This window comes from Balaenoptera ricei, chromosome 7, assembly GCF_028023285.1.
Source record: "Balaenoptera ricei isolate mBalRic1 chromosome 7, mBalRic1.hap2, whole genome shotgun sequence".
In the NCBI taxonomy this organism is placed as follows: Eukaryota; Metazoa; Chordata; class Mammalia; order Artiodactyla; family Balaenopteridae; genus Balaenoptera; species Balaenoptera ricei.
In genome coordinates, this window is record NC_082645.1 from 43,273,449 (window position 1) to 43,299,775 (window position 26,327).

Consider the following 26,327-nt stretch of genomic DNA (forward strand, 5'->3'; position numbering starts at 1 on the left):
GTGTGAAGAAGGAATAGATTAGTACCAGCTAGTTCATCCTGTCTCCTACTGAGCCAGTCAGACACAGAAACAAATAGCCAGCTGGTTCTTAATGTAGGACCTTAATATAATTTCTTATTCTGGCAAGCAGAGAGCTTTCTGCTTAGAGCAAAATCAGTTGGCAGTGATGCTACTGTATTCAATTGCAGGAGTTCTGTCATAAAAACATGTCTGAAATGTGGGAATATATGTGAGGGAAAGGAAATACAGGAATTAATATGGTAAGGAATGAAGATTTCAAGAAAGTGGAGTCTAGTATGTAGTACAGAGATTCAGTTTGGAGTCAACCAAACCAAGGTTAGAGTAAAAACAATAAACAACATGAAATGAAAAAAGAGCTGCTAATCTGTTTGGTCTCTCTCTTAAATAAACAAAGGTAATTTATTTGAAACTTTTGACAGTGGCTTATTCAGTGCTTTTATTTGTGGTTCAAAAGTAAGAGCATAGTCACTTAAATTGCCAGAATCATTGAATTAATTTGAATCTTAAATTTGAAATGTATTCCATTCCTGAATAAATGAAAATAATTAAGGTATATGATGATGTATTCACTTTACAAGTTTCTGTTAAATATCAATATAAATATATTGCTAGAAAGTACATTTCCAGATTACAAAATCTAGATATAAATAGTGGAAGTCTGAGTTTTCTAGTGAATTATAAAGGGAGGAGTGATTATGAACCATAGGAAGAGGGTAATACCAAGCAGAAATGCACACAAACCTATAATTCTTCAGTCTTGTTCTTCCCTCCACCTCCTGAGTCTGCTTGTATGTTATTGTTTGTTTCTCTGTTTTGGATTGGGGATGGGTCTAAATTTAGGTGTTTTACTTAGAAGGAAGGAAGAGTTGAAGTAGAAGATGAAAAGAATTTTTAAAAATCTCTTCTGTAGCTAAGCTTTCTTTTCTGTACTAGATAGTGGCTAACATTTATTGATCATTTGGTATGTGCCAGACACCTGATTCTCATAACAACTTTATAAGGGTAGATTTTATTTTTATTTCCATTTTGGGAAATTGAGGCTCAGAGGTCAAACAATTCTTCTGGCTTCATACCCCTTGTAAGTGGCAAAGCTTGGCCCTCAAACCATCTCTGTTTAGCTACAGAGCTCAAACTCTTAACCACTAATAGGAACCACATGAGTACCTTTTTTGTAGGGTTCTTTATTATTAGAAGGGAGTTCTTTAGAACCAAAAGAAAATGGTACCTTTTTATAACTAATCTTTTAGGATATGGAAATAGTTCTATTATAATGAGCCTTTCTTTGTAACCATATTTTCTCTAGTAATTTTTTATTAAACAATATCTCCCATTTCCATTTTGATTTCAGAAATGTATTGCAGTGGACTAGAACTTTATCTCAGGATAATAAAATCCACATTTAGGAATCCTAACATTTACTTTGGGAAACATTCTGGTTTTGTCATTGAGTTCTCTGTGTATTTTTCTACCTATTTTTAAATGGTCAACTGAATAGTCAGGTCTTAATATTTTGGATTAGTATGTTAAATGAGGTCATATATTAATTTTCATTATATTCATGTGTCTCTTTGATAGATTCTTTGGTACTAAAATATTTATGTATTGATAGTTATACTCCCTACATCATTGTTTCAGTTTAAGCACAGGTAATGTTGATGAATTAACCTATTTTAATAGGTAGGAAAAAACCTACATAATCTCATTCAAGTGTTTTTACTTATTCTGTCTCTGCTACTTGAATAGTCATAGAAATTTAAAACTGTAAGGGATCTTAAGATTATCTGATCCAGTCCTTTACTTGATAACCATGAAATCTTAAGTGTGTAAGTTCACTTCTCCTGGTTTTGTCCTTTTCCCTTTATACCACAGTATCTCATTTGCTAGTCCATTGCCACATCTTTGAAAATTGACATCAAGGAAAGTTGACCTTGTTAACTCTGTTATTTGCTCTGCTCACTTGTATTTTATATCCAGTTGACAAAAAAGCATTTTGAGCAAAGGGGTATTTTAGGGAAATTAATCTGTACAATATGTTTTAGGTATAAGGAGAGAATGAATTGGAAAGAATTTCATCATGAATTTATTTTCTCGGTCACATTTATATATGAAATAATAATTGGGCAATAAGTACATTAGTTATGAGAAAAATAACTTAAAACCACAACAACAAAATCTGTAGGTCCATTAAAATTAAAAAAGACTGATAATACTAAATGTTGGTGACACTGGAGCAACTGAAACTCCTATATGTTGTTGGTAGAAGTGTAAAGTAATCAACTATTTAGGGGAAATGTTTGATGCTTTCTACTAAAGCCACATTTACCATACATCTACCTTATAACCCAGCAATTGCATTCCTAGGACTTCCCAAGAGAAATGAGTGCAGATGCTTACCACCCACCACAGGTACGTGTACATAGTATCATGTTCATAGTAGCTCTCTTTATAGGAGCACCAAATTGGAAACAACCTGAATTCCCAGTAATAGAATGGATAAATAAATTTTGGTATTTTTATACAATGGAGTACTAAACTGTAATATAGAAGAAAACACCAGTGCTACGTACAGCACTGTGGATGAATTTCACAAACACTACTGAGAGAAAGAATGCAGACACAAAAGAATACATCATGATGCCATGTAAATGGAGTTTCAACAGCAGGTGAAACAAGTCATCATGATAGCAGACAGTGTGGTAGTTATCTGAGGGTTTGGGGGAGGGAAGTGGATATTGACAGGGAAGAGGAACAAAGGAGCTTTCTCTGGTACTAGAACTGTTCTGTATTTGATCTGGATGGTAGGTACATGAGGGTATACCGTAATAAAGATTCATTGATCTGTATATATGTTAGGCATTTGCACTTTACTGTGTATACTTTAAAAAGTAAAATGCATATATATATAAAGAGAGATTGAGTAAAATAGGCACCATACTTAGTCATAATTTTTCAATTCAAAACATGCCGTCTACAAGAAATAAATGAAAGGCTTTGACAAAGGGGAATCAAGATACCTTCAGCTTTTTACAGGACTTCAAAGATCACAAGAGTCATAGGAGGGAAAACTTACCAGGGGTTCTCTGTATCTTCCTAGGGAGGAAAATCATGGTGGGTGTTTGAAAAGGAGCTTTAAATCAAGCGATTTGTCAAAGATTTTTAGTCCCCTGCCTGGCAGTACATGTGTGACAATGGCTACAACGTTCCCAGTGGGAGTATGGTGCGTTTGAGGTGGTAGAAAGACTAAGAACCACTGCTCTGGAGTATTTCTTCATTGCCATTAGAATTCCTTGTTGTGCCTGGTTTGTGACGGTCACTAAGCATTTGAGTTTGTATATCTCAGTAAAGTTCAATTATATCAACATTGTAGCTATTATAATTTCCTAAAGTTCAGTAAACTGTACTTTAGAGATTTTTCTATTTTTGTGGGAATGCAGGGTCTCAAACTAGTAGAAGAGAACAATTAACTCCTGAAATTCTGTTCCATGATTAACTTTGTTAGTATGAATTTAAATGTTCTCAGGTCAGTAGTATTTTTTTTTTTTTACAGTGAATGATAATGCTGATAGTTATGATTAGATTTCTTTTCACTAATCAATTTTTGGAGGAATTCTTTTTTTTTAAAGGAGCAAAGCATTTAGTGTATCTATTTTATTTTACCGTACAGTAGGTAATACAGCTAGGTAGATTAGCCCTTAATGGCACATGAGAAGCATCTTAAACTAGTCCCAGTTGAGTAAGATTGAGTGGAGAGAGTAAATAATAATTCCCATGGACCAGAACAGGGGGCCATCAGGATACATCAGGGTCTTCTATAGTCTCAGGTGAATGCAAAGGGGTTGTTCTTCGAAGAGAGTATCTTCTTTACTTTCTGCCACTGATCTTACTGGACTGGAAATCATTATAATGAGGTGTCTTCAGATGTTAATTTTGATCTAAGTACTTCCCTGGCTTTGATCTGTGCTTTGGAAAGAAGAGGACAAAGGGAATGATAACCCTCTCAGCCCAGGGCCCTTATTACTTATGACTTTCCATTGTTACTACTGCTGGTGTATACCTCCTCATATGTCCTTGATTTGGATTGCTCCTGTGAGAAGATTCTTTTCTGCCTCTGACACCAATTGGACCCTACCTTCTATTCTTTTTAGCATGTCTCATCCTTATTAGGGTAAGCAAAGAGTATTACTGCAATACAATTAGTGCAAGGAGTGTTAAGAAAATGTAGTAAAATAAGTAAAATTGCTGCTTGATAGAGGGAACAAATGTCACATGAGCTAGATGGCGCTCATAGTAACCATTAAACAGTGTCTTTGCTGACACCTAGGAACTCATTGAAAGCCACTTAAGTAACCTATTAAGTTGAGAACTGAAATGTCTATAAAAGACATAATCTGATTTATGACTCACATATGGACAAGTGCTGTTTTTAGTGCTCAAAGAAAAAGTAGAATTCCTTCATGTAATCTAAAAAAATGGTACAAACAGGACAAATACTTGAAATAATATGTATTTTAAATTATAAGTGAGAACAAGAGAGTGGGGAAACACAATGCTAATTTAAATGAAAGAACATGCTTGTAATGTAACAAGATATGTACCTGAAAATTAGGTGATGGTACACACATGTGATTATGAGGCACAGTAAAGAAGTTATAGGGATCAAACTGAGCATTTTGCTCTAAGTAATGAAATTGAAAAAATTATATTTGATAACCAAGACTTACATTTGACAGCTTAAGATCTATTACTAATTCTGAAGATGTCTAATACTCTTTTTTAACTTGTATATTAATGTATAAAAGATATTTGGGAAACATGTTTCCAGATTGTAAGCATATTCGGTAAAAACTGATGGTGTTTTCGTTATACCAAATTACATTTTCCTTTTTTCGTTTGTTTTTTTCTCCCCCTAGGAAACTGACTGGACATTCTTTCCACATGGGCTATAGTATGGCAATTTTGAATGGCATTGTAGCTGCTCTTACTGTAGCTTGGTGCCTCATGTAAACCCACACTGAAGCAATATTCTTGACAAAACTTAGTCATGATTGCTTTGTAATAACAGGGAAGAACATCATTGCCTACTCAGAAGACCAAGAAACCTGCTGCTCATTATGTGGTTCAGATACGTGTCATATCATCATCATTATGGAGGACTTTTTAAGCATCGTTCTAGAGCCTAGGCATTGGGAATATCTAAGTATTAAGTTTCAAGTAATGCTTAAAAGTGTAAGATGTTTACCTCATCTTTTTACTTTTGTGTGCATTGTCCTTATAAGTTGTAGAAAACATTTTAATGGAACTCAAACTCGAAAACTTGGATGCAGAACATCCTGTATCAATGCCTGCCTTTCCATGTATATGTATATACTACATTTTTGCTAAGAAATACTGATAGTACTGTTTGAGATAGAAATATTTCTTATTTATTCATTATATTAGGAAAGCAAACAAGGCCTACTACTTTGACATTTTACAGAAGCTACTTTTAAATCAGAATATTTAGTTTTCGATATATAGAAGGTGCATTTATATTTTTTAATGGGCTATGGTTCTTTATGTGTTTTTTTACATATTTTCCTACTATATCTTGAATTTGTATGTTTTTTAATTGTTACATCTAGGCAAATGTGAATGTTATTTTTTAGCTTGTGCAAACCTTAATACCTACCATTTTTAATAAGTATTTTGTCTTTTAAGAAAAGCACACTGGCCTGAGTTTAAAACTAAGTAAACTTATTTAAAAAAAAACAACAAAAAAAACTGAAAAACGTTTAATTATTTAAGCCATGAAAATATTCAGGAAATTTAAAGCTATTCACTATTTCCATTTTCACAATTCCAAATATTTATCATGGTGTATATATGATTACTTCAACAAAACTGATATTATCTTGTTTTTAATAAATATAAGCCTGAAGTTTTTATGTTTAGAAATGCTTGAACTAGTTTGTTTTTAATCTCCAAAATTTGGTTACCAAAATAGAAAAGGTATTTTGATATAGTGTGTACATGTATAATTTTTTAATGTATAGTTTCCTTGTTTTCCTATTTAAATGTTCTTTTGTAATTGTGCTGTTTTGTTTTTTCATAGTAATTAAGCCTTAATTGTTCCCACTTCCTTTCTAAATACCTGTTTAGAATAGTCACTTCAATTTTAGAAAGATGGACTATTTTAAATACTGTTTTCCCTGGCCACAGAAAAACCTACATTAGGATAGCATTGTGTAGCAAAACTGCTTATTCAGGCCAAATGGGAAATGAGTATCTGCAGTGTGTTCCTGTTATCTGCTGATTGTTGTTACTGAGTAAATGATTTAATAATGTTTCTAAAAGTCTTAACATTTTTTTACTATTCAAAAACCTTTTATTGGAAATGCCAAATGCTGCTCTAATTTAAATTATCTGAAGTGTTTAGATTAATATGGGAGGAGGTGTAAGATATACACACATACATATACACAAATCCCATGGCTTAAGTATTCCTCCCAGAGTGGTTGTCGTATGAACCTATTTTCACTTCCCGCCTTCCTCGCCCAACCTCCACCTTTCCGCCTAACCTTGGCTCTAAAGGGCTCTTCTCTCCACCTCCCAGGTCGTCCCCACCCCACCCCCATCATCAAATTTGGATAGCTTCTTCCAGATCTTTGTGTCTTATGATTAAGAAAAATATAGTAGACCCTATATATAATATAGATATATATCTGTAAGATACTTCTTCTGGAACTCTGTTTCTTTTGGACTAGCACTCCTCTTTCTTAGGAAATTTCTCTCTCCAGTCTAACATAGAATCCAGATATAAACAACTGTCCTGCTTCATTAGCAGAGTGATTGAGGATAAGTACCTAACCAAAGCTGGGCAAATTCTAGTTTCTTATCTTTTCTGGCCACAGTGATTGCAACAGGAATAGAGACATGACTTAAATTAGGCCAGTCCCTTCCCAGGATTTTTCAAGTTGAAATTAAGGTAAATTAAGCTGGGAAGATAAAAGCCCAGGAGATGCTGGCAGCCAGGGTTTAGCCAAACTCAGTGGGAAAGAATAAGGCTGACACTGATGCTACTGATGACATTCCTCTAGTCCCTGAAGCCCAGTGGTGACCCTGAGATTCTTGAAATTTGGTTTTCTCACAGTTTTGAAAGCTGGAAGTCCAAGAATAGGGTGCCAGCATGGTTGGGTTCTAGTGAAGATAGCTGTCTTCTCATTGTATCCTACTTGGGTGGGGAGAGAGAGGGCTAGCTCTCTTCCTCTTAGAAAGACTCTAATCCCACCATGGGGGCTTTACAACGCATAACCTAATTACCTCCCAAAGGCCCCACCTCCTAATACCATTCTGTGGGGAGTTAGTTTCAACAAATGAATTTGGTGGGATTTGGGGGGCACAAACATGCAGTCCATAACAATATCCAGTACCAAAAGTGGGGTCTTTGAAAAGATAAGATAGACTTGGACTTCCCTGGTGGCGCAGTGGTTAAGAATCTACCTGCCAGTGCAGGGGACACGGGTTCGAGCCCTGGTCTGGGAAGATCCCACATGCTGCGGAGCAACTAAGTCCCTGCACCACAACTATGGAGCATGTGCTCTAGAGCCCACGAGCCACAACTACTGAACCCGCGTGCCACAACTACTGAAGCCTGCGCGCCTAGAGCCCGTGCTCTGCAACGAGAAGCCACTGCAATGAGAAGCCCGCGCACCACAACGTAGTGTAGCCCCCGCTCGCCACAACTAGAGAAATCCCGCGCGCACCATCGAAGACCCAACACAGCCAAAAATAAAAATAAACAATTTTTTTTCAGGTTCTAAAACACCAAGATAATTACTTATTTTTTTTAAAAAAAAGACAGACTTCCAGTAAAACGTCTTAAAAGAGATTTTTCCATATTTGTCCATTTTTCCATTTCTGTTTACTTCATTATATCAGGACCCTATGTTGCAAGCAACATATACCATCTAACTTAAGGAAAAGGAATTTATTGGAAGGATATCCAGTGACTCAGAACCGGTAGGCAGGAATCAAAAAAGTATTAGAGGGTCAAGGAGGAAGAAGCAAGGGGACTATTTGTTAGTGGGAAAGCCTGGTCAGGATGATAAAATGAATCCTTGTCATTTGTTCTTGTTCCTTGCAAGATCAGCTCCAGGTTCAGAGTCTTTGGAGAGATTGCCTAACTGGCCAAGACTTGGTCGTGTGCCTACTCCTTTTAGCTTCTATAATTGAAGGCAGCATCTGCAGTTCTTTTGGGATGGGTAAATGGATATCAAGCAACCAAAAAAGATAAATATTCACTAAAATTCACTCTTGACTGTTCAGTTTCCACACAGACACACTATTCCTTTCCTAAAGCTTCCAAAAGTAACTCGTGCCAAACAATGCAGCTATCATTTTCTACATCCAACGCCAGGACTTCAGATTATGTTCATTCCTCTAGTTTTGCCACATTCTCTTATTGATACTCTACAAATTACACTAAATCATTTTAATACAAACAACAGGAAAAAGAAATTTATTAAAGTACATATTGTATATGACAGCAAGAAAATAGAAGTTACTGTCTTATTTAAGATACTGGTCATGAGACCTTCCTTTGCAGCTGTTCTTTTATCTTTGTTTTGGCTACTACCTTGGCAAATTAGGTTTCTTCCCTAATAGAGTGACCAAATTTTTTTCTGATGGGTCTAACATCTTGTTGGTTCTTTGCTACCATGTATGGTAGTATAACACACCCCTGAGAATCTTCAGTTTTCCCTCTATACTCTTCCCTGCTCATATTGTGTGGCAACAACTGTATTATAGGGGTAAAATGCCACAACTAACTTAGCAACCTTTTTTTTGCGTGATTACCTGGTGGCATAAAGAATCTAAAATTATAATGTGACTGAACTTCCAATTCTTCCGAACTAATTTCTTTTGAACTCCTTCCTTAAGTACTAAAACCTTTAAAAACAACAGAGTCCAGAGTCAGAGGAACAAAAGGCAAAAACTTTGTGAGTGTATAATTGGGTGTAATAGTGAGAGGCCTCTTGGTTCTTGGACCTATGTAATATAGGAATGGGAGAAACAGCATCAAAACTCAGTTGTTGGATAAAAATATACACTACATCCAGAAAGACCCCAACTTAATTTTTTTTAATTAATTAACTTTTATTGATGTATAGTGATTTACAATATTAGTTTCAGGTATAAAACATAGTGATTCAAAATTTTTTATAGATTATACTCCATTTAAAGTTATGAAATATTGGCTGTATTCCCTGTGCTGCACAATATATCCTTGTGGCTTATTTTATACAAAGTAATTTGCACCTCTTAATCCCCTACTCCTATCCCTATCTTGCCACTTCCTGCTACCCTCTCCCCATTGGTAACCACTAGTTTGTTCTCTGTATCTATGAATCTTTTTCTTACTGTTATATTCATTTATTTATGTTTTAGATTCCACAAATAAATGATAACATACAGTTTTTGGCTTTCTTCGTGTGAGTTATTTCACTAAACATAATACCCTCCACGTCCATCCATGTTGTTGCAAATCCATTCCTTTCTGTGGCTGAGTATTCCATTTATATATATATGTATGTAAAACACTTCTTTATCCATTCATCCATTGATGGACACCTGGGTTGCTTCCATATCTTGGCAATTGTAAATAATGATACTGTGAACATTAGGGTGCATTTACCTTTTTGAATTAGTGTTTTTGTTTTCTTTGCATATATACCCAGGAGTGGAATTGCTGGATCAATAGTAGTTTTAGTTTTTCGAGAAACAGCTGTACTGTTTTCCACAGTGGCTGTACCACTTTACATTCCCACCAACAGTGTACTAGGATTCCCTTTTCTCTACACCCTTGTCAGTATTTGTTATTTGTGTTCTTTTTGATGGTAGTCATTCTGACAGGTGTGAGGTGGTATCTCGTGGTTTTGATTTGTATTTCTCTAATGATTAGCAATAATAAGCATCCTTTCATGTGCCTGTTGGCCATCTGTATATCTTCTTTGGAAAAATGTCTATTCAATTCTTCTGCCCCCCTTTTTTTTTAACATCTTTATTGGAGTATAATTGCTTTACTGAGTTGTGCTTCTGCTGTATAACAAAGTGAATCAGCCATGTGTATACATATATCCCCATATCCACTCCCTCTTGCATCTCCCTCCCACCCTCCCTATCCCACCTCTAGGTGATCACAAAGCACCGAGCTGATCTCCCTGTGCTATGCAGCTGCTTCCCACTAGCTAGCTATTTTACATTTGGTAGTGTATATATGTCAGTGCTACTCTCTCACTTCGTCCTAGCTTACCCTTACCCCCGCCATGTCCTCAAGTCCATTCTCTACGTCTGCATCTTTATTCCTGTCCTGCCCCTAGGTTCATCAGAATCTTTTTTTTTTTTTTTAGATTCCATATATATGTGTTAACATATGGTATTTGTTTTTCTCTTTCTGACTTAACTTCACTCTGTATGACAAAGACCCCAACTTTAAATGTTGTGTTTCAACTGGCTTCATACCTAAGTCTTCAATAGATTATTCCAATGTTCAGAAACAGCAGCTAATGGGAATTCCCTGGCGGTCCAGTGGTTAGGACTCAGCGCTTTCACTGCTGGGGCCCAGGTTCCATCCCTGGTAGGGGAACTACGATCCCACAAGCCACACGGCAAGCCACACGGCGTGGCAAAAAAAAAAAAAGAGAAAGAAAGAAAAAAAACAGCAGCTGATAAGAGATAGGTTAACAAAACAAGAATTAAGTACATTATCTGACCTCTTCTGTGTAGTAAGTTTTTTTGACTAGAGCAGTGTTGTGAGAATCCATGATAATGTATACACTATTCAGTAAATCCATAAATGGTGGTGCTGCTAGAAGTATCACAGACAAGAAAAGCAAATCTTAGACCATAATATGTCTACCAATGAGGACAAAACTGCTAAAATGTTACCCCTTCTAATGCAGTTAGTTGGCTACCAGGTCGCAGGGCTGACCCCCCAATATATGATACCATAAAAGGGCTCTTAGTAAAGTGGGGGTATGGGGGTGAAGATGGGGAGGGGATGTGAGAGTAGCCAGGAAAGCCTCTGAAAGTGCAGTTCTATCTGTAGACTCCATCCTTGCCATCCTGGCACTTTGTTTATCCTCCCATTAAGCACTGGCTTGACAGAAGGAGACTAACATTTACAGAATATGTTATCCTGTCTACCTGATTATTCAGAGCTTCTTTCACAGTGAGGGCTTTGCTGTGAGCATTAACATAGCTCAGACGTAGTCTCACATTCTGGATCCATTTTAAGAGATCCATCTGTATACCCCTTCCCAACCTTTCTTAAGTTGGCACCAGTTCTTGTCTAAGCCCCTGACAATCCAGCCAAACTGCTAGTTCATGCTCCATGAATATGCATAATCCTTATTTCATAGCATATCTCTTCAGGCCAAGGAGACAACAATATGAACTGCTTGAAGTTCTACTCCCTAGGAGGATTTTCCTTCCCTGTTCTTCACTGCCACCCATTAACAGGGGGTTTAATGCCCTCTACCACCTCATTTTTGACTGGTAGTAACATAATATCCAAACCACCTATGAGTCAAGCTTGGGTTTTTTTCCGAATCAGTCAGTTATCCATAAGGAACTCTCATGAGGCCATAGTTTTGAGTTGAATGAAAAGAGGCAGTGTGACAGGAGAACGCATACTGGGAATGTGATCATACAACTACTCAGGCCTTTAGGACTAGTTCTCCTGAATGATGGAATTCAACATATGGCCTAAGTCAGTAGTTCTCAACTGAGGGCAATTTTGCCTTCCAGAGGCAAAATTTAGCAATTTAGCTAAATATTTAGCAGTGTTTAGAGACATTTTTTATTGTCATAATTGGGGGATGCCACTGGCAACTAGTTGATAGAGGCCAGAGATGCTGCTGAACATCTGTAATGCCTGGGACAGCTCCCCACTAGAAAGAATAATCAGCCAAAATGTCAGTAGTGCCGAGGTTGAGAAACCATGATCTATATTCATGACTAAGTGAATCAGATAATATCCTGTTCAGAATGGATAGCTGGAGTCATAGGGTATTTGGAGTTCAAGATCAGGTGTTCATTCTCCAAAAAGGCCAAATACAAAGAGCCTATCTCTCAGAAGGAAGTTATTAGCCTAAGAGAACTTGTCTCTGTGCCAGAACCCTGTGGACCTCTGATTGGCAAGGTCTGTCACAGACACCAGTCATTAACTACTATGGCCTTGTATATTATTAAAGATTCCCCACATGATACTACTCCTGGTCAGAGAATTCGGTTCATAAAAAAACCTACCCACAAAACATTTTCTTCCAATCTCCATATGCTGCCTATTGTGCTCAAGGGAGAAATGCTTCCACAGATGTTATGTACAACAATGCTATTGTTGAATTGGAAGCTGAGAACATATTTGGCCATTTAAAATTCCTTAAGCACTGGGCACACAGGCAAAATGGATGTTAAGGTACTGACCGGAGTGACTGAGAACCCACCAAGGGGAAACTGAGTTACTGCTACACAACGGGAGCCAGGAGGAGTATGGACAAAACCCCAAAGGCCCCGAGTTGCTTCCATGTTAGACTCTCATATTAAGTTAGTGGAATATCACGACAGCCTTACACAGGCAGAGCCTCAAATCCCTCAAGAACGAGGTTTTGGTCACCCCACTGGATTGAAAACCTACACCTGTTGAGAGTTCTGGATGAAAGCAAGGGAACATGAAATAGATATTAGACAAAGTAATACCAGCTAGGTATTATTTTGGGTCTCACAACCAGTTTCAAAAAGCTAGAGCCGTCACCCGTATTTCTTTCTTTCCTGTGGCATGCGTGTATTTTAACTAACTTCCTTTTAATTTTTTTTCTTTGTTTCTCCCATTATTGTATGAAAGATTTTTGACAATGGCTATAACTACAATGCAGGGCATTGTTTGCAGAATATATTGTGATGGGATTACTGTAGGATTGGGGAGGAATGGACATTCCCTGTGATACTGGATATGGAACTAAATATAGTAACCTATGAGACTTTTAATTTTCTTCCCGTGAAGAAAGATCAGTGCATTCTGAATTGAACGAGCAATGGTTGTACATTATGGTAGATGAGATAATTTTTTGAAGTGTAATCATGTGAAGTAGTGAGTATGTATATATTGGGCAGGAAAAGGAGTGGACTTTAGTGGGTATTTTGTCATTTATTGACTACTAAACCCCAAAACCCATTTTTATTTTGGGAGAATGTGAGTGTCTGTTAGAAGGCAAGGTTCCATGTTGCATTAGAAAAGGCTAAAGAGAGTAGATATTTTCTTTCTCCCAAACTGATTGCTAATATGTAACCTTGGTGTCACCAATTGTACCGCTCCTGCCTGAGTTTTGAGTTGTGAATGGATGGCACCATAACTAACAGAAAACTTAGAATTCATTCGTAGTTGTGCCATTCTGTGGCATTGGCAATGGTTTCTAGCAGCGTTCTGCTGTGATCGGGCCAGTAATAGAATCCTAATCAGGCTGTTTTGATGCATAATTTTTGCTGTCTCTGCTACCAGGCTTTCCTTGGTTTCTGTCATTTTATGATCCTGGTTTTCTGATCTTTTCTTCAATTCTGTGAGCTACTCCCTAACCTTATAATAAAATTATTTTCTTCCTAGCCAGCTAAAATTAGATTCTGATGTTTAAAATCAAGTACTGAGAATTCATATATCAACTTTCCATCACTGCCTGTCCATGAAGTTTCTTGAAAAAACTTTGTTCCACCATGATTTCAGCCACCTAGACTCATGTCTTTTACTAATTTAAAAAATTATCATATGCTATCCAGCCTTATTATTTTATAATGACTCATCTTCCTAGAGAGTCTTTTAGACTCTTTTTAAATGTATACACTACTTAGGCTGAAGCTTACATACAGCAGGTGCTCAGTAATTGTGTATGACATGTTTTGAACACAATTTGTGCGTAGAATTACAAAGTGGTAAAGGAAAAAAAATTTTTTTAATTTTGGAAGAAATGACTTCAGATCTTACATATCTTATAAATACATAAATTGACAATAAGCAAACTTACTACAAACAACATAAATAAGTGTTCCTTATACTAGCACAAATACCTTTTTATACAATGCTAAAATTTTTTCAAAAATACAAAGAAAGGTAATAGGAATGTATAAATAGCGTGATATTTGAAATAAAACATACCCTTGGATTTCCTTTAGGTCTAACCATTTGCAGTGACATAGGACTGAGCAGACAAGTGGTATAATTAAAGGAAAATCAGAATGCAATTAGATTTTCGTAAATTCATGTATCAGAACCACCCTCCACAGTAAATTAGTCTTAAATATTAAGTCACTGGGATAAAGACCTGAATTGTACAGAACTACAGGTCACTTCTCTGAGTAAAGAAGTATCCAGCAACATAAGATGGTTAGTCAACCATCAGTGCTTAGAATGATAATATTTTTACTTATAATCTGAAAAAGTTGTATACAACAAAACACCCAAATTTATGACACTAAACTCCCCTAGATACTGGAATTTGGGAAAACTCTACAAGAACATCCCAGAAAGATATACAAGTGGGCAGAAAAATGACAGATGTTTAACAGTGGACACTCTGGTAACATGGCGGGGAGGGGGGGAATCCAATGTATTCATAAAGGACCACCAGGAAAAGTGTTAGAAACAAATCGAAATACATACTTTGAGCTAAAGTAGCCTCTGCTACTCAAGAAAAAGAAATGTTTCAAATCCATGCTGAAAAGATGGACCAAAATTTTAAGTTTAAGAGCATGTTTTGGGGGGGGGGGGTCTGGGGGGGGAGTAGTCACTAGTGGTTTATTAAAACATCATAAAAGAAATGAAGGGCTTCCCTGGTGGCGCAGTGGTTGAGAATCTGCCTGCCAATGCAGGGGATACGGGTTCGAGCCTGGTCTGGGAAGATCCCATATGCCGCGGAGCAACTGGGCCCGTGAGCCACAATTACTGAGCCTGCGCGTCTGGAGCCTGTGCTCCGCAACAAGAGAGGCCACGATAATGAGAGGCCCGCGCACCGCGATGAAGAATGGCCCCCACTTGCCGCAACTAGAGAAAGCCCTCACACAGAAACGAAGACCCAACACAGCCATAAAAATAAATAAATAAATAAACCCAAAGTTTAAAAAAAAAAAAAAAAAAGAAATGAATAGAATTAAAATGGACATGGGCAAATTCCCAATATATATAGAAATAATAAAGGATCCCTAGAGCTTGTAAGTGGTAGTGTTAGAAGAAAAATCCTCAGTGCATTGCAAAGTTATGATAGTTTCTACCTATAAATAGTATGGCCTAAAAATCTAGATAGCTTTGATAAAAGTTTATAAAACCACAAAAGATGAATGCTGCAGTTTTTGAAGGTGGAATACTTCAGAGATATAATTAATCTTGTGGGGAAAAAAGGGTTCTGGAAAGTGAGAGCTGTTTTGTGTTACCACTGTGAGAGAGCATTAAACTGAATGAAAATCACTGCCATTTACCCTAACAGCCTTTTCTTTGCAAACAAAACTTAAATAAAACAGTTTCCTTGCCACCTCTTCCAGCAACATACTCCCTGTTCCTCCCCCTATTCCCAGAAATCGGCATTGTTTTACAGCTGCTTACATGAAACTAACTGCTGAGATGGGCCCATCCTGGACTCAGTGAACTCATATTTTCCTTCTCTTTAGAGAAGACTGCAAGACCAGCCAGTTAGTGGCTTTGGGTCAGCTCCAGAATGGACCTGGATATTCAGTTTATACTGTGATATGTCAGGAAAGATATGAATTACTAAGAGCAATTCAAAGTTAAAATCCTGACACCCTCCAAACTTTTGTAGGTGTTGGCTTTGCTGCTGAAAGCTTAGCCTTTTTTTGTTGTTGTTGTTGTTGTGTACTATCTTTATTGTAATCTCCTACCCAATTATCCTAGTTTTTTTGTCGTTGTTAGTACATTTTTTTTAACATCTTTATTGGAGTATAATTGCTTTACAATGGTGTGTTAGTTTCTGCTTTATAACAAAGTGAATCAGCTATACATATACATATATCCCCATATCTCCTCCCTCTTGCGTCTCCCTCCCACCCGCCCTATCCCTCCCTTCTATGTGGTCACAAAACACCAAGCTGATCTCCCTGTGCTGTGCAGCTGCTTCCCACTAGCTATCTATTTTACATTTGATAGTGTATATCTGTCAATGCTACTCTCTCACTTCGTCCCAGCTTACTTTTCCCCCTTCCCGTGTCCTCAAGTCCATTCTCTTCGTCTGTGTCTTTATTCCTGTCCTGCCTCTAGGTTCTTCATAACCTTTTTTTTTTTTGATTCCACATATATGTGTTAGCATACGGTATTTATTTTTCTCTTTCTGACTTCCTTCACTCTGTATGACGGTCTCTAGGTCCATCCACCCCACTACAAATACCTCAATTTCGTTTCTTTTTCTGGCTGAGTAATATTCCATTGTATAAATGTGCCACAACTTCCTTATCCATTCATCTGTCGATGGACACTTAGGTTGCTTCCGTGTCCTGGCTATTGTAAATAGTGCTGCAATGAACATTGGGGTGCATGACTCTTTTTGAATTATGGTTTTCTCAGGGTATATGCCCAGTAGTGGGATTCCTGGATCATATGGTAATTCAACTTTTAGTTTTTTAAGGAACCTCCATACTGTTCTCCATAGTGGCTGTATCAATTTACATTCCCACCAACAGTGCAAGAGGGTTCCCTTTTCTCCACACCCTCTCCAGCATTTATTGTTTGTAGATTTTTTGATGATGGCCATTCTGACTGGTATGAGGTGATACCTCACTGTAGTTTTGATTTGCATTTCTCTAACGATTAGTGATGTTGAGCATCCTTACATGTGTTTGTTGGCAATCTGTATATCTTCTTTGGAGAAATGTCTATTTAGGTCTTCTGCCCATTTTTGGATTGTGTTGTTTGTCTTTTTGATATTGAGCTGCATGAGCTGCTTGTAAATTTTGGAGATTAATCCTTTGTCAGTTGCTTCATTTGCAAATAATTTCTCCCATTCTGAAGGTTGTCTTTTCGTCTTGTTTATGGTTTCCTTTGCTGTGCAAAAGCTTTTAAGTTTCATTAGGTCCCATTTGTTTATTGTTGTTTTTATTTCCATTTCTCTAGGAGGTAGGTCAAAAAGGATCTTGCTGTGATTTATGTCATAGAGTGTTCTGCCTATGTTTTCCTCTAAGAGTTTTAGAGTGTCTGGCCTTACATTTAGGTCTTCAATCCATTTTGAGTTTATTTTTGTGTATGGTGTTAGGGAGTATTCTAATTTCATTCTTTTACATGTAGCTGTCCAGTTTTCCCAGCACCACTTATTGAAGAGGCTGTCTTTTCTCCATTGTATATTCTTGCCTCCTTTATCAAAGATAAGGTGACCATATGCGTGTGGGTTTATCTCTGGGCTTTCTAACCTGTTCCATTGATCTATATGTCTGTTTTTGTGCCAGTACCATACTGTCTTGATTACTACAGCTTTGTAGTATATAGTCTGAAGTCAGGGAGCCTGATTCCTCCATCTCCGTTTTTCTTTCTCTAGATTGCTTTGGTTATTCAGGGTCTTTTGTGTTTCTATACAAATTCTGAAATTTTTTGTTCTAGTTCTGTGAAAAATGCCATTGGTAGTTTGATAGGGATTGCATTGAATCTGTAGATTGCTTTGGGTAGTATAGTCATTTTCACAATGTTGATTCTTCCGATCCAAGAACATGGTATATCTCTCCATCTGTTTCTTTCGTCTTCAATTTCTTTCATCAACGTCTTATAGTTTTCTGCATACAGGTCTTTTGTCTCCTTAGGTAGGTTTATTCCTAGGTATTTTATTCTTTTTGTTGCAGTGGTAAATGGGAACGTTTCCTTAATTTCCCTTTCAGATTTTTCATCATTAGTGTATAGGAATGCAAGAGATTTCTGTGCATTAATTTTGTATCCTGCTACTTTACCAAATTCATTGATTAGCTCCAGTAGTTTTCTGGTAGCATCTTTAGGATTCTCTATGTATAGTATCATGTCATCTTGAAACAGTGACAGTTTTACTTCTTCTTTTCTGATTTGGATTCCTTTTATTTCTTTTTCTTCTCTGATTGCTGTGGCTAAAACTTCCAAAACTATATTGAATAATAGTGGTGAGAGTAGCCAACCTTGTCTTGTTCCTGATCTTAGTGGAAATGGTTTCAGTTTTTCACCATTGAGAACGATGTTGGCTGTGAGTTTGTCATATATGGCTTTTATTATGTTGAGGTAAGTTCCCTCTATGCCTACTTTCTGGAGGGTTTTTATGTAAATGGGTGTTAAATTTTGTTGAAAGGTTTTTCTGCATCTATTGAGATGATCATATGGTTTTTCTCCTTCAATTGGTTAATATGGTTGATCACATTGACTGATTTGGGTATATTGAAGAATCCTTGCATTCCTGGGATAAACCCCACTTGATCATGGTGTATGATCCTTTTAATGTGCTGTTAGATTCTGTTTGCCAGTATTTTGTTGAGGATTTTTGCATCTATGTTCATCAGTGATATTGGCCTGTAGTTTTCTTTCTTTGTGACATCTTTGTCTGGTTTTGGTATCAGGGTGATGGTGGCCTCGTAGAATGAGTTTGGGAGTGTTCCTCCCTCTGCTATATTTTGGAACAGTTTGAGAAGGATAGGTGTTACCTCTTCTCTAAATGTTTGATAGAATTCGCCTGTGAAGCTATCTGGTCCTGGGCTTTCGTTTGTTGGAAGATTTTTAATCACAGTCTCAATTTCAGTGCTTGTGATTGGTCTGTTTATATTTTCTATTTCTTCCTGGTTCAGTCTCAGAAGGTTGTGCTTTTCTAAGAATTTGTCCATTTCTTCCAGGTTGTCCATTTTATTGGCATAGAGTTGCTTGTAGTAATCTCTCATGATCCTTTGTATTTCTGCAGTGTAAGTTGTTACTTCTCCTTTTTCATTTCTAATTCTATTGATTTGAGTCTTCTCCCTTTTTTTCTTGATGAGTCTGGCTAATGGTTTATCAATTTTATCTTCTCAAAGAACCAGCTTTTAGTTTTGTTATTCTTTGCTCGTTTCCTTCATTTCTTTTTCATTTATTTCTGATCTGATCTTTATGACTTCTTTCCTTCTGCTAACTTTGGGTTATTTTTGTTCTTCTTTCTCTAATTGCTTTAAGTTTAAGGTTAGCTTGTTTATTTGAGATGTTGCTTGTTTCTTGAGGTAGGATTTTATTGCTATAAACTTCTCTCTTAGAACTGGTTTTGCTGCATCCCATAGGTTTTGGGTCGTCTTGTTTTCACTGTCATTTGTTTCTGGGTATTTTTTGATTTCCTCAGTGATCTCTTGGTTATTAAGTACTGTATTGTTCAGCCTCCATGTGTTTGTATTTTTTACAGATTTTTTTCCTGTAATTGATATCTAGTCTCATAGCATTGTGGTTGGAAAAGATACTTGACATGATTTCAATTTTTTAAAATTTACCAAGGCTTGATTTGTGACCCAAGATATGAGAATGTTCCATGAGCACTTGAGAAGAAAATGTATTCTGTTGTTTTCGGATGGAATGTCCTATAAATATCAATTAAGTCCATATTGTTTAATGTATCATGTAAAGCTTGTGTTTCCTTATTTATTTTCATTTTGGATGATCTGTCCATTGGTGAAAGTGGGGTATTAAAGTCCCCTACTATAATTGTGTTACTGTCGATTTTCCCTTTTATGGCTGTTAGCATTTGCCTTATGTATTGAGGTGCTCCTATGTTGGGTGCATAAATATTGACAATTGTTATGTCTTCTTCTTGGATTGATCCCGTGATCATTATGTAGTGTCCTTCTTTGTCTCTTGTAATAGTCTTTGTTTTAATGTCTGTTTTGTCTGATATGAGAATTGCTACTCCAGCTTTCTTTTGATTTCCATTTGCATCGAATATCTTTTTCCATCCCCTCACTTTCAGTCCGTATGTGTCCCTAGGTCTGAAGTGGGTCTCTTGTAGACAGCATATATACGCATCTTGTTTTTGTATCCATTCAACCAGTCTATGTCTTTTGGTGGGAGCATTTAATCCATTTACATTTAAGGTAATTATCAATATGTATGTTCCTATTACCATTTTCTTAATTGTTTTGGGTGTGTTATTGTAGGTCTTTTCCTTCTCTTGTGTTTCCCGCCTAGAGAAGTTCCTTTAGCATTTGTTGTAAAGTTGGTTTAGTGGTGCTAAATTCTCTTAGCTTTTGCTCGTCTGTAAAGGTTTTAATTTCTCCATCAAATCTGAATGATATCCTTGCTGGGTAGAGTAATCTTGGTTGTAGGTTTTTCCCTTTCATCACTTTAAATATGTCTTGCCACTCCCTTCTGGCTTGCAGAGTTTCTGCTGAAAGATCAGGTGTTAACCTTATGGTGATTCCCTTGCAAGTTATTTGTTGCTTTTCCCTTGCTGTTTTTAATATTTTTTCTTTGTATTTTGTTTTTGATAGTTTGATTAATAGGTGTCTTGGCATGTTTCTCCTTGGATTTATCCTGTATGGGACTCTCTGAGCTCCCTGGACTTGATTAACTATTTCCTTTCCCGTGTTAGTGAAGTTTTGAAATATAATCTCTTCAAATATTTTCTCAGTCCCTTTCTTTTTCTCTTCTTCTGGGGCCCCTATAATTCAAATGTTGGTGCATTTAATGTTGTCCCAGAGGTCTCTGAGACTGTCCTCAGTTCTTTTCATTCTTTTTTCTTTATTCTGCTCTGCGGTAGTTATTTCCACTATTTTATCTTCCAGGTCACTTATCCGTTCTTCTGCCTCAGTTATTCTGCTATTGATTCCTTCTTGAGAATTTTTAATTTCATTTATTGTGTTGTTCATCCTTTGTTTGCTCTTTAGTTCTTCTAGGTCTTTGCTAAACGTTTCTTGTATTTTCTCCATTCTATTTCCAAGATTTTGGATCATCTTTACTATCATTACTCTGAATTCTTTTTTAGGTAGACTGCCTATTTCCTTTTCATTTGTTTGGTGTGGTGTGTTTTTAGCTTGCTCCTTCATCTGCTGTGTGTTTCTCTGTCTTCTCATTTTGCTTAACTTACTGTGTTTGGGGTCTCCTTTTTCCAGGCTACAGGTTCATAGTTCCCGTTGATCCTGGTGTCTGCCCCCAGTAGTAAGGTTGGTTCAGTGGGCTGTGAAGGCTTCCTGGTGGAGGGGACTAGTGCCTGTGTTCTGGTGGATGAGGCTGGATCTTTTCTTTCTGGTGGATAGGACCGTGTCCAGTGGTGTGTTTTGGGGTGTCTGTGACCTTATTATGATTTTATGTAGCCTCTCTGCTAATGGTGGGGTTGTATTCCTGTCTTGCTAGTTGTTTGGCATAGGGTGTCCAGCACTGTAGCTTGCTGGTTTTTGAGTGGAGCTGGGTCTTAGCATTGAGGTGGAGATCTCTGGGAGAGCTTTCGCCATTTGATATTACATGGAGCTGAGAGGTCTCTGGTGGACAAATGCCCTGAACTTGGCTCTCCCACCTCAGAGGCACAGGCCTGACACCCGGCTGGAGCACCAAAACCCTGTCAGCCACAAGGCCAGGTACATGGGGAGTTTCTTGCCTTTTGGGAAGTCTGAGGTCTTCTGCCATCGTTCATTAGGTGTCCTGTAGGAGTTGTTCCACATGTAGATGTATTTTTGTTGTATTTGTTGGGAGGAAGGTGATCTCCATGTCTTACTCCTCCGCCATCTTGAAGGTCTCCCTATCCGCTAGGAAGCCAGTCCTCTCAGCTGGGACCTCCTGCCCCAGCTCCCCAAAGCCTCTCTAGCCTTTTTTTTTTTTAAACTACCGTTTTAAATTCTATCAGCATAATTTGTATGTCAAAAGATAGGACTTCTTATGTCTGTAGTTTAGCTAGATACTGAGAAAGTAATTACTACAACTTCTAGGCAAGTTATAATCATTTATAATTCTTAGTGCTGTACAAATCTGCCTAAGGTGAAAGTCAGTATGCTGAGTCTAAAAGTGTAATCAGAGTATAATTTTCCATTTTGCCTTAAATACAGCTAGTGCTTACACTGTTGGATGTTACAAGTTCCTACTGATATAAAATACAGATTTCATGACATTTATTCTGTATCAGTTTTTATATAAAATTGTACTTTCAGATTGTGCAAATTTCCATTTGTATTCAGGTTTGGAGAAACAAATGAGAATTATGCTTTTAAATATCATGTAGGTATCCAATAAGAAACATTTTATAAAATTGATAGAATAAATTGTTTTAAATTAAAGGACCTACTAGAATGAATTTCAGAAAATGTTTCTTAAAAACATATCTTGATAAACACATTTTTATACTAAGCCTAATGGCAGGTAGAAATCTACAGAGACAAACAATTAAAATGAATCAGAAGTGTATTTCATAAATCAAAATCATTAATAGTTCCTATTTCTCTGTTTCCCAGTTAGAATTGAATTTTTACTTTGTAGAAGTTTTTCATAAACAGCATCAGTGGTTAAAAGAAAAAAAGCTTATTTTAGTAATATAAACATCTGCATAAAAGGAAAATTAAGCAGTTTTTCATAGAAAAAAATCTTAGATAAAATTTTTTTTTAATTTTTGTAACTTATTGCTACCTGCAACAGGCAGAGACTCCCCCAAGCCAACAATAAAAATCTTAAACAATTGGAAATTTCTTGGTATTTAAAAAATAAATCTTAAGTATATAGGTAATATAAAGAATATGACCCCCCATGAAATATGAATAGAAAAACCAAAGAACATACTTTTAAAGTATATTATAGCAAAGCTCTTACTATAATTGTTCTGTTTATTCATATATTCTTGTATGAAGGATTTTTTTCTGATAATACAAGAAGAAAAGATGTGTAGTAAATGGCTGATGTTGACACCATGAAGCTAGAGGGGTATAGGAGTGCTAAAACTATAGGTTAAGACATCCTTCTTCCTGGTTGAATATCCAAAGGCTTGGTAGGAACAATTCAATGAGTAACTAATGAAACCTTCAGTTCAGCAGTATGCAATAAGAGCTTTGATCTCCTAATTTTACTTCTAGGGCTCTATCCTAAATCAGTAATATACACCAAAGATATCCTTCAAGGCAAATAATTTGTTATAGTGGGAAATAAAAGAAGCAAACTAAAAGACCAATAACATATGGTACAGAAACATAATGGAATAATACACAGCATTTTTAAAATGGTCATCAAGAGGAATAACATAGGAAATGTTATAATCTTAAATTTAAAAGCAGGATACAGAAGTGTATAAAGCTGAATTTCAACTATGTGAAATACTGCACAGAAAGAAGATATGAAGGAGGTTCACTGGAATATTGTCAGAGGTCTTTTCTGAGCAGCTGAATTATAGGTGGCATTAATTTTCTTTATGGATTTCTACATTTTCTAAATTTCCTATAAGTGTATATCATTTCATAATCAGAAAAAATAAAAGAATTTAAAAAATAGGAATAGTAATTAACTGCATATAGTTCTTGTGAGGATTACATAAGATCCTGGATGTGAAATTCTCTAGCATATACTGAGTATTTCCTTAGAAGCACAAGTAAGAGAAGAGGTGGCTTCCCTATCTAGCAATCACAGTTGCTTGCATTATTGTCAGAAAACAGTAACAAAAGTCCCTGCCTGCTGCATAGAATCAACTTCTGTTGCTCTACACATTTTCAGGGATATTAATTGAAGAATTATTTTAATAGTGAACAGCAGAAAACAACCTAAATGATCACAACAGAGGATTGATTAAATATATTTGTTCATCCCACAGTGGGATATTAGACAGTCATTAAAAAGAATGAGGTAGATAATGGAGGCACTGAAAACCAAGAAGTCCATGATATAGCTTTAAGTGAAAGCTAACTTGCAAAACAGAATTACTGTATAATCCTGGCTCCATCAAAGACAAAAACAGGAAAAATTCTTATATTTTATAGGTCTGATGCAATATTTTTAAGGGACTAAACAGGTGATATAGCTGAATATCTGATTTAAAAATCAGAAAAACACCTCTAGCTCACGTGTCCAACTATATTTAAGATTTTAACTTTAAAAACAGCATAATCTAGATAGATTAGTGTTGCAAGACACCAGTAACTTACTAAGATTAAGGTATCTGTCAAGACTTTTGGGTGCAGGTAAAAAATATGTACTTGAGCTACTTTATTACATGGATGCTATGGAATCTCTCAGAAACAGGCTGAAGTACAAAGGTCTTGGCACATTCTCCCTGATAAGAGCATTTTCATATGCCTGAGGCCTTGGGCCTGCTGTACCAGTTTGATGAGAGAAATTCATCCTAACACTGTGATTTATGGTGAATGCCTGTTTTTGTTCTGGAGTGGAAGGGGTTGAAATCTGAGTAGCCAAGGTCAGTCACACAGGTACTACATGCATGCATGATTGAATCCCAATAAAAGTCCTGCACACCAAGGCTCAAGTGAACTTCCCTGGTTGGTAGCATTTCACATGTGTTGTTGGGAGAATTAAGTGTGTCCCCATGTGACTCCACTGGAAAGGGACACCTAGAAGCTTATGCCTGGTTTCTCCCGGACTTCACTCCATGTGCCTTTTCCCTTTATTGATTTCAACCTGTATCCTTTCACTGTAATAAATTGTAACCATGAGTATAACATCTTTTGAGCCCTATGAGTCCTTCTAGCAAGTCACCAAGCCTAAGGGTGGTCTTGGGGACCCTGATATAAGAATTAACTGAAAAATTGTCAAAAGATACAGATACTCTCCTCTTCCTGAGACCTACATAAATGTTAAACCACCCTCCCCCAAATAAGGAGCTCTGCTTGACCCATATATACTTGCCAACAGGTCCTTAATTAGAGGATGCTACCACTGGAGGGTGATTTAATCCAACCTCATTCTATAACTGAGGAAATTAAGGAATTATATTCAGTGACCTCTAAGCATCTGGATGACAGCCATTTTGAGGTTGGTTGATTCTTCCTTTACATTCTCAGCACAGGAGCATAGAATAATTCTCTGGCTTTGTAATTGGGTAAGGACAGTTTAACTTGCAGCTGTTCTGTGGGAGCTCTGTGCTTATATCTCAGGCCACCTGAAGCCATGGTACTGACTCCTGACCAGCATGGGAATGGAATATGCTACCTAAAGGTCTATAATGTAATGTCTTTAATGTCCAAAACTCCCCTGGGGTATCCTGTGCCAGTTTCTCTATCTTGTTTACTGACAACATACAGATTGATGGTTTTTCCTTTTTATATTTGGTCACACAGTTTACTTTTTGCTCTGTGACCCCTCAGTAAACTTGTGCCTCAGCATGTTAATTTCCTAGGTCTGGTGTAACAAGTTATCACAAACTTGCTGGCTTAGAGCAAAAGAAATTCCTTCTCTCACAGTTCTGGAGGCCAGAAGTCCAAAATCAAGGTCCTGGCAGGGCCATACTCTCTCTGAAGGCTCATGGGGGAATTCTTCCTTTCCTCTTCCAGCTTCTGGTGGTTCCTGGCATGCCTTAGCTTGTAGATGCATCATCACTCCAATCTCTTCTGTGTGTCCTTAACTGTCTCTTACAAGGATATTTTTATTGGATTTAGGGCCTACCCTAACCCGGTATGATCTCATCTCAATCTTTACCTTTAATTACATCTGCAAAGGCCCTACTTCCAAATAAGGTGACATTCAGAGGTTCCAGGTGGCCATGAGTGGGGTGGGGGGCACTGTTTAACGCACTATACTTAGATTCCGTGAGACTGAGATAGCTCACACATACTTTGGTGGTTTGCGTTTTGGAGATGAAATATATCTGTGTGACTGAGACAGGACCTGCAACTGTGCTCGGATGTTTTGGGTGTTCCTATTGTTTTTCTTTGCTTTCTTGCTCTTGCCTCTGTGTTTGCTTTGTCTGTTATATTTTGCGAGCATACCTTGTTAGAGAGTCCCATGAGTCTTTCAGCGTTCTTACCTAGTATAGATTGCTGCAATTTTGTTTTTATTACCTTCAGTTCTTTATTTTGCCATGAAGTCACCTTTACTTTGAATCTTTCCTATTTTGGTAGAAGAAGCATTTGATTGTGGATTGTGAAACCTATCACTAATCCTGGTCTACCGCACAGGAGCCTTGTGGCATTCAGCAAATCATTTGAACCTCAGATTCCTGAGCTAAGAAGTAATTTATATGATCCTAGAAGATCTTTGAGGTCCCATCATGTGTCAGTTTGGGTTCTCTGAGAAGCCGATGCCAAGAAAGTATTGAGTGCAAGAAATTTATCAGAGGAAATGCCTGTGAAAGGTGAAGGGGTGAAGGAGCAGGAGGAAACAGAGACAGTGATACCATCTGAGC

At 37.0% G+C, this 26,327-nt stretch overlaps 1 protein-coding gene across 6 annotated transcripts in view; it reads left to right on the forward strand.

Moving 5' to 3' along the window:
* The window catches only part of ARL6IP6 (ADP ribosylation factor like GTPase 6 interacting protein 6), a 36,407-nt gene extending 30,054 nt beyond the window's left edge, over positions 1-6,353 (forward strand). For 3 of the 6 annotated variants that reach the window (XM_059927886.1, XM_059927885.1, XM_059927890.1), the window contains one exon: positions 4,932-6,353. In XM_059927886.1, coding sequence (XP_059783869.1) covers positions 4,932-4,967 — 36 coding nt within the window. In that variant the 3' untranslated portion in view covers positions 4,968-6,353. Of the gene's footprint in view, positions 1-2,367; positions 2,428-4,931 lie in introns of those variants that run through there. The other 3 variants (XM_059927884.1, XM_059927889.1, XM_059927888.1) reach the window with 3 other exon arrangements.
* Positions 6,354-26,327: the final 19,974 nt, after the last annotated feature.